Genomic DNA, 9,683 nt, shown 5'->3' with positions numbered 1-9,683 from the left:
TCTATGACAGACCTGCGGGTGGCTATCTTAAAACAGAAAAACTTCAAAAACAGACTCCAACGAGAGACTGCTGAGCTGGAATTGATATGCAAACTAGACACAATCAACTCAGGGCTAAACAGGGATTGGGAATGGCTGAGCCATTACAAACATTGAATCTATCTCCCCTTGTAAGTATTCTCACACTTGCTTCTTATCAAACTGTCTGTACTTGGTTACCTTGATTATCACTTCAAAAGTTTTTTTTCTCTTACTTAATTGGCCTCTCAGAGTTGGTAAGACAACTCCCACCTGTTCATGCTCTCTGTATGTGTGTATATATATCTCCTCGATATGTTTCACTCAATATGCATCCGAAGAAGTGGGTTGTAGCCCACGAAAGCTTATGCTCTAATAAATTTGTTAGTCTCTAAGGTGCCACAAGTACTCCTGTTCTTTTAGATGGTTTGAGAGATGCCTGAATTCAAGAGAGGAATTGAGCTATGTATATTAGTTGATCAATGCTCATTGAAAGAGTGGAATAGATGCAGCAATGTTGTAGGGTGGAGCAGGGTGGGAGTCAATAGTCTAGAATAGATGCTGTGAGTCACAAGCCTCCTTAATAGGGCTATTAAACAATTGAAAAAATTAATTGTGAGATTAAAAAAAAAATCTTGATTAAATCAGAGTTTTAATTGCACTGTTAAACAATAATAGAATTCAATTTATTTAAATATTTTGGAGGTTTTCTACATTTTCAAATATTGATTTCAATTTCAGCATAGAATACAAAGTGTACAGTGTTCACTTTATATTATTATTTTTATTACAAATATTTGCACTGTAAAAAAGATACAAGAAATTGTATTTTTCAATTTACATCATACCAGTACTGTAGTGCAATCTCCTCATCGTGAATGTACAATTTACAAATGTAATTTTGTTTACATAACAGCACTCAGAAATAAAACTGTGTAAAACTTTAGAGCCAACAAGTCCACTCAATCCTACTGCTTGTTCAGCCAATAACTCAGACAAACAAGTTTGTTTACATTTATGGGAGATAATGCTTATTTACAATGTAACCTGAAAGTGAAAATAGACGTTCGCATACCACTATTGTAGCCGGCATTGCAAGGTATTTATGTGCCATATATGTTAAACGTTTGTATGCCCCTTCATATTTCAACCCCGATTCCAGAGGACATGCTTCCATGCTGATTATGGGTTCTGTGCGATAACAATCCAAAGTAGAGTGGACCAACGCACATTCATTTTCATCATCTGAGTCAGATGCCACCAGCAGAAGGCTGATTTTCCTTTTTTGGTGGTTCGGGTTCTGTAGATTCCACATTGGAGTGTTGCTCTTTTAAGACTTCTGAAAGCATGCTCCCTCTCAGATTTTGGAAGGCACTTCAGATTCTTAAGCTTTGGGTCAAGTGCTGTAGCTATCTTTAGAAATATCATAGTGGTATCTTCTTTGTGTATTGTCAAATCTACAGTGAAAGTGTTCTTAAATCAAATAACATATGCTGTGTCATCATCCAAGACTGCCGTAACACACAATATATGGCAGAATGCGGGTAAAACCATGGAGCAGGGGACATACAATTCTCCCCCAAGGAGTTCAGTCACAAATTTAATTAACGCATTATTTTTTTAACAAGCATGGACAAGCATCATCAGCATGGAAGCATGTCCTCTGGAATGATGGCCAAAGCATGAAGGGGCATACGAATGTTTAGCATATCTGGCACGTAAATACTTAGCAATGCCGGCTACAAAAGTGCCATGGGAACACCTGCTCTCACTTTCAGGTGACATTCTAAGTAAGAAGCGGCAGCAGTATCTCCCGTAAATGTAAACAAACTTGTTTGTCTTAGCGATTGGCTGAACAAGAAGTAGGACTGAGAGGACTTGTTGGCTCTAAAGTTTTATATTATTTTGTTTTTAAGTGCAGTTATGTAACAAAAGAATCTACATTTGTAAGTTGCACTTTCTTGATAAAGAGATCGCACTACAGGACATGTATAAGGAGAATTGAAAAATACTATTTCTTTTGTTTATCTTTTTTACAATGCAAATATTTGTAATAAAAAATAATATAAAGCAAGCACTGTACACTTTGTATTCTTTGTTGTCATTTAAATCAATATATTTGAAAATTTAGAAAAACATCCAAAAATATTTATAATAAATTTAAATTGGTATTCTATTATTGTTTAACAGTGCGATTAAAACTGTGATTAATCACGATTAATTTTTAAAATAGAGTTAATTTGTTTTGAGTTAATCACTTGAGTTAACTGCGATTGACAGCCCTAATCCTTAATAATGATTAATAAAAGAAAATGGGGGACACTCACCCACCTCGAACTTCTCCAGTCTGGCTAAGTTCAATAGTATAATGCCTTTAACATATACCAATGGAAGTTCTCTCTTACCATACCTCTCTCAGTAAGTAGGTACAACAGTGTGGGATTTTTGGAAGTGTTGTCAGACCTTTATTTTATTTTCACTTATAAAACTACTTTGATCTATGTGAAACTTTCGTTACGAAATGCCAAGCCACATGAAAATTGCCCAGGTTTAAACTTTACTAGAAACTCAAACCTCTATTCAGGTTCACAATTGGTTGTAGCCTTGTCTGATTTATGGTTTGGATGCAAGATTTATGGATGTGAAGCTAAACTGAGTTAAATTCGGCAGATTCACCGTGTGTTTTAAGGTTAGTGTGATACTTGGGAGGGAAGAAACTAAGCACTAAAACAAATAGAAACCTTAGAAAAGGGTTGGACGTTCCTCAAAACCAAAATCACCATTTTTTAAAGCTCTATTTCCATTTATAACTTCAGAATAACCTTTCTGTATCCTCCATATAACCAGTACTACATCACTGTCAATTATGACTACTACTTTGGTCTCTATACACTGATTCTCAAGCTTGTTGAAATCTACTCAACACTCACTTCATTCCTGACATCTCATGCCTTACTTCTTAAGAAACATTATGTATATGGTATTAGTTGTCTGTGGCGTTGTCAGCAAGATGGTCACAAGGAAATTAATATTCCACTTTCTGACTGTATTGTATAGAAAGCAGCTAAATTGCTGCCTTTGAAATACAATGAAGAATTATATAGATCAGCATGGTATAGAAATGTTATATTGGATAATTAAATGTGGTTATTCAGAAATTCCATGCTATTAATGTCATTTTATTAAATGCAGATTGCAGTGAGAACCCAAGAATGTGTGAGCTGATGTAGATTACACTTCTGCGTTTTGTAAGATAGTGAGTCGAAAGTATTTCTAGTCCTGCAGAGAGGCATGCAGAAATGATTAAATATGATATTAGGCTTGTGTGGAGAACTGACTGGGAGTTGGGGGACTGAATCCTCCTTCCCAGCCCAGAGTCAGAATTGCAGAGAAGCATGTCTGTTACCCACCTTGGTGCCTACTCTTACCTGTGGGCTGGAACAGGGATTGCTGCCCGTTTGTACTCATTGCACAGGAGTTCTTGGATCACCATATCCATGACAGCACAGATCCACTGTTGTCTCGCCCAGCTCCTGTCAGCACATTAGAAGTTCACCTAATTGGCACAATGAGTGTGTAGAGATTTCATTATTAAAATTAATTATGCCTAGGGACCAACCAAGAGCAGGTATCCATTGTGCTAGGTGCTGTACAAACAGAGTGGCGGTCTCTACCCAAAAGCGCTTACATTCTAAATAGTCTAAGGATCGGGGGAAAGAGATGGAACACACAAGCAGAGTGAACGATGTTGACTGAAACATCGTAATGGCGCCACAATTTTTGGAGGTGGTTTAGTTAGGAAGGTATTAGCTAAATGGAAAGGTGAAGGAAGGGAGAGGGGGCAGCATAGAGGGCAGGGGGTGAGACTGACGAGACTGAGTAACCACAATAGAAATAAATAATAATAATAATTAGTAATAGATTAAGACATATGTGTTCATCATTCCTGTGAAGCCAAAGATGGTATTTAATGGAGTTGTACAAACCATGTTGATCATTTTGCCAGTAGTCAGTATATGCTGCTTTACCAACCTTTTCATTGGTTTTTAATGCTGAGCTTAATACATGATAATCAAAGTTTTTTTTTTTATTGTAATTAAGTGGGTTTAGTGCTGGTGTTAGAGTGCAAACAAGGAGATTGAACTTTTCTGGGTATCTATAGAATGGGCACAGCATAAATAATACATCAGAAATTTCCCCACCAGCATGCTTCAGTCTTGACCTGAAAGGTTTATTCCCAAGTATACTTCTTATGGCTCATTCATTCCTTGGCCTAGCTGCTGAGACAGCTGACAGATGGTAATACCTTTTGGTCACTAGTGCCCAAAGTTGGCTTTGAACCTGTGACATTGAGTTGAAAGGCTACGTATCCCATTACTAATACCCCAATCCATCTAGGTCTCTGATTTGAAAGGACTTAATTAAACCTTGAATACTGTTAACCAGAAGTAGTATTTTTACTGAAAGATGTTGGATAAAACAGCCCTTGACGGAAGAAGACAATGTTCACAAATGGATTAGAAAAGATGAACGTCTCCAAATTTTTATTTAACATTCCTCATCTTCAGAAAATTAAAGAATTCTTCATCTTATAATTACACCTATCGTGTGAGCTACTTCAGAGTGAATCCTGACTTAAACAGTCTTTGCAAGATAATATCCTGAAATACCAAAATATGTCCCCATCTCCCCCATTTTGAATTTTGGCCTTATTCCTTAGTATACTTGAAGATTATAACACTTACAAAGTGCTTTGCAAACATTAATGAAGATGTATTTAAATCTTATTTTTTTTCTCTAAAATGTATGCTATTCTGCAACTCATTTTAAAATTGCTCTTTTTTAGGATCATTTCATATTTCATATTTAGATCCTAATGCATAAAGCGCCAGATTTTTAGAAGAACTAAGTACCCACTTAATCAGCAAACTAAATGGTCAGATTTCAAAAGAGTTCAGCCCATTGAGTGCTGGGCTCTTTTGAAAATCTGTCCAGAAGTGTCACACTGGGAGCTGTTAGGTGCTGAGCCCCTTTGAACATCTGGCCCCGGTTGTGGGCGCTGAGCACTTGAAAATATCCTTCCTGATCTTATTTGAAAATCTCCCCATAATTGTAAGGCTATGAAGTGAGGCAAGAAGTGCAATGAGAAGCAATGAACAAATTACTGAATGTTTGTTATGTTGAATGAAGCAAAGTAATATAACACTGGGGAAAGCTGAGAGAGAGAGCTCACAACACCCATTTTTCTAACCACATATCTGTGCAGAGAAAAGAGAAGTTGCAAGTATAGTGTGCTTCTCTAAATAAGATACATTGTCCCTAGTGAAGGCACCTGAGCTTGTTCCTTTTACTACCACACGACGTTATAGTGGATATAATGCTGGCTGTGAAAAGCATGGCCGGTCTACTCAGAAGTGCTGAAGTTTGTCATTGTCTGATTTTGTTTACACTCAGTTCTCTCGTCTGCCTACATAAGGCAAGAATGAGATTTCTTTAAAACATTGTTCTGTAAATTGGAATTCATTGTTCACCATCTTTCCCTGTATTTATTAGATTACTTCTTGACTCTTGATGAGCCTATGAATAACATAACCACCACCCTCGGCCAAACTGCAGAACTGCATTGTAAAGTCTCCGGCAATCCTTCTCCAACTGTGCGTTGGTTGAAAAATGATGCCCCAGTCGTTCAAGAACCCAGGAGGATATCTTTTCGTGCAACAAGCTATGGGTCTCGATTACGAATAAGAAACCTTGATACTACGGATACTGGCTACTTTCAGTGTGTTGCTACTAATGGCAGGAAGACTGTTTCCACAACCGGCGTGTTGTTTGTAAAATTTGGTAAGATTTCTCTCCCTTCAAACTTTCTGGTTAAACAATTGCTTATGAAAATTACCAAGTGAACAACTCTGGAGACAACAGTCCTGTTAGCTGAAAAGGTTACACGGACCCCCGATTACTCATTTGAAGAACTCAGCAAATAATATGTATGAATAATTTATTTGATAACTTTTAATTTTTTTTCATAAATTATCCAGATTTTCCTCAAATTTACTGTTTTTTCAAAAATTTTCAGTGAATAATGTCTGTGAATAATTCTTGGCTTTTAGATAATTCACAAATAGTTGCTTCTGAGGATGCGGTATTTGAAAGTCAGGCTATTTTGTTTGGACAAATACATAGAATTCTCACTTTTACAAAGCTCTCTGGTAATAACAGACACCTGGTATGTTTCTGTTTTCTGACAGGAGCAGACTAAATCTCATAATCAGATTTCTGGAGCAAATACTTAATATCAATTTGAAATATTATGCAACACTAATTAAAATTTGCTGATTCAGTGAGCATTCCTGCCAGTGAACTCAGTTGCTAGGATATTTGCAGGAAGTGCAGAAAGCAAATACAAAAGGGGTGTGCAAACAGTCAAAGGCCCTGATCCAAAACCTGTTGAAATCAACGGGAATCTATCCATTGAGTTCAATGGACTTGAATCAGACCTAAAGAGAATTTTTTTTTTTTAAATTCAAAAGAATATTCACACGAACAAATGATGCAGTATTCATCCAGTTATAGTTTCTAGGTGTTGCAAGTGCATAGAGCCCTGCATGGATACAAATTTGTATCCACAGATATAAATCTGTATCCACGGAGGTGCAGGGCTCTACCGGGAACTGCAGTGGGGAAAGGAGCGGCATGTCGGGCCAGCACCCCGCACCGGCAGCTCCTTCGGCGTGGCTGTACCGCCCTCAGTCCTGCGGACTGAGGTGGGCACCAGGCTCACCGACAGCTGTCCCTGGTCATGCTCGTGTGTTCAAGCGGCTCACATGCTCCCAGACAGGAGCTGCTTCCATGCAGCGGTCTGTGTCTCCTCTTATGGGGGTGAGGGGAAGATATAAGACCTGGGGATTGAAAGGACTGTATTGAACAGTGTGCCACACAAGCATGGACTTTTGGAACAAAAAGTGTTAAATGGATTTCCTGGGGAAAGTCTAGGGAGAGGTGAAGCTATGCCCTGAAAAGGGGGCCATTGTCTGCTGATTATCTGTGATTACATGAGGCCAAGATCAAAGGCCCAAGCTGCGTAAAGGAAAGATTGAACTATTCATGGTGGTTCTGACTCTGAGACAGTTATGAACTTGTGACCACGGGGAAAATCCCAGTTGTGGGTTTTGAAGGACTGACACCAACCAGAGTCCAAGGCTGGAGTTGGGATGACCTTCTGTAAGCTTTTTAGTATGCATGTATATTCTTTTATTGTTTTTAATGTGCTTTCTCTGTAATGCTTCACCTTAAGAATAAATATGCTTTCTTAAAAAGAGCTGTGTGGTAACTTGTGACTGCTGGCAATTATAGCTATGCATAGCCTTTGGAGAGACAGCAAAGCAGAGATGCTGGCCTGTTGAGGCAGTCTGACTTGCTGGGGCTATAACAGTGTAGACAGGGAACTCCGGTCAGGAGGGAGAGAGATGCAGGTTTTCACCCAAGAGAGGTCATGGCTGAGGATCCGGGAGCCTAGAGTGGGCTCCCTTGAGGGACCACAGAGCAGGAATAGATAGAGGTGCAGTGTCCCTAAACTGTGACATTTTGTTAGACAGCTTCTGATGTATGGTACAGTTTTGTCTTCTGCTTTTGGAAACTGAGAATCATCTGCTAAAATAAATAAACCACATTCCATGTGATATACCATTGCTTTCATCTTTTAAAAGGTTTGCTAAAACTTTGTGTTAGCTATCTCTTCATAACTAATATCTGCTGTTTTTATTCTGTCGTTTCACCAGGTCCCCCGCCAACAGCAAGTCCGGGATCATCGTAAGTTGTTTCATGTCTATGATACTGGTTTATTAATTCTGGATTTGAGCAGTCAAACGTTAACTCACCATTTTATGTGATAGAAGCAGTTATACATTCTGCTTAAATTCAGATAATATATAGTAATTTAGGATAACTGTATGATCTATTCCATAGGAACATTTTTCTATTATGATACTGAGTCCTATTTCTTACACCAGACTCTTTTAATTTTCAACATTATTTTCTTTTATAAATGCTTTAGACCACATGATACGCTTAATGTTCTCACAGGAATCCCATGGACTTCAGCTGGCATAATGAGCATGGAATATGGGTAGAATATGGCCCGACTATGTGTTAGAGCCCAATCTTGCGAACACTTGCTACTGAGTGTAGTTCTTATTACCACGAGTAGTCATACTTATTGCAGGGGTCAGCAACCTTTTGGAAGTGGTGTGCCGAGTCTTCATTTATTCGCTCTAATTTAAGGTTTCGTGTGCCAGTCATACATTTAACGTTTTTAGAAGGTCTTTCCATAAGTCTATAATATATAACTAAACTATTGTTGTATGTAAAGTAAATAAGGTTTTTAAAATGTTTAAGAAGCTTCATTTAAAATTAAATTAAAATGCAGAGCCCCCCGGACCGGTGGCCGGGACCCGGGCAGTGTGAGTGCCACTGAAAATCAGCTTGTGTGCCGTCTTCAGCACGTGTGCCATAGGTTGCCTACCCCTGTACTAGAGGATGGTAGTAAGCACTATGCCTATTAGAAGTGTTCACTGGATGAGGTGCTTACACATGAAATGTGCACTTGGAAGTGGTGTTTCATTATGTCATAGCAACATTACATACTGGAACTTAGGGTATGTCTTCACTACCAACGTTCTAGCGCTGCCACAGCAGCATTTTAACATGCCTGTGTAGTCACGGCACCAGCGCTGGGAGAGAGTTTTCCCAGCACTGTAAAAAAACCACCCCCCACGAGGGGAGTAGCTACCAGCGCTGGGAGCGCGGCTCGCAACACTGGTGCACTTTCTATACTGCCACTTTACAGCGCCGAAACTTGCATCGCTCAGGGGTGTGTCTTTTCACACCCCTGAGCGAGAAAGTTTCAGCGCCGTAAAGTGGCAGTGTAGACCAGGGCCGGCTCTCCGGAGGGGCCGCCCCAAGCACCTGCTTGGTAAGCTGGTGCCTGGAGCCGGCCCTGGTGTAGACAAGGTGTTAAAGCCTGGCCCTGTAATTGGCTTCACATAGATGTACCCTCGTATCTGTAGGCAGCGCCATTGACTTCAGTAGTTCTCACTGGCATAAGGATCCTCCCACATGAATCCAGTTATGGGATAAAAGATGCAAGTTGCTGATCTTGTGTTATTACCCTAACTTTTTCTTTTTAAAAAGTATCTTCAACTGTTCTACAGTTCTGAAGTCAAGTTGCTGGCCCTGTATTATGTGTACAGTTTATTACCTGCATGCACAGGGGGAATAAAGCTGAAACCTGACCAGTTGTGACATTGAGGAAGCTGCATTGGTTAAAAAATAAATGTAAGAGTAACCAAAACAAATACACTAAACCACTAAATACATTTATTAGGTGTGTGAAATCTTGAGGCTGGTGAATGTTCCGTGTATAAAGATGATCAGTTAACTCTGTCCGTATTGCAGAGAATAAATGTGATTGTTGCAATCTAAGGAAAACAAGCCTGTAATCGCAAAATGACATGCTATGATGCCCTCTAATGGAATATCACAAAATGTGTCTTTGTCCTTCTTTCTGAAGGTAATTTAAATAAAAGCACCTTGGTTTGTTTAGGAAGGGAGAGCTTTTTATTTCCACTTAGACTTCTTTTGTAGCTTTCTAACCTTGAGGAAAGTAC

The 9,683-nt window shown here is 39.1% G+C and overlaps 1 protein-coding gene across 1 annotated transcript in view; it reads left to right on the top strand.

Moving 5' to 3' along the window:
- Positions 1-9,683, top strand: part of LOC113407454 (inactive tyrosine-protein kinase transmembrane receptor ROR1) — a 241,766-nt gene that overhangs the window by 174,193 nt on the left and 57,890 nt on the right. The window contains exons 3-4 of the mRNA XM_026656003.2: positions 5,572-5,859; positions 7,797-7,827. Coding sequence (XP_026511788.1) covers positions 5,572-5,859; positions 7,797-7,827 — 319 coding nt within the window. The remainder of the gene's footprint in view (positions 1-5,571; positions 5,860-7,796; positions 7,828-9,683) is intronic.

The sequence above is a fragment of the Terrapene carolina genome, unplaced genomic scaffold (assembly GCF_002925995.2).
Source record: "Terrapene carolina triunguis isolate 2854851 unplaced genomic scaffold, T_m_triunguis-2.0 Scaffold211, whole genome shotgun sequence".
NCBI lineage: Eukaryota > Metazoa > Chordata > Testudines > Emydidae > Terrapene > Terrapene triunguis.
The sequence above is the reverse complement of the archived record's forward strand: the minus strand, read 5'-3'. Positions and strand labels throughout refer to the sequence as shown.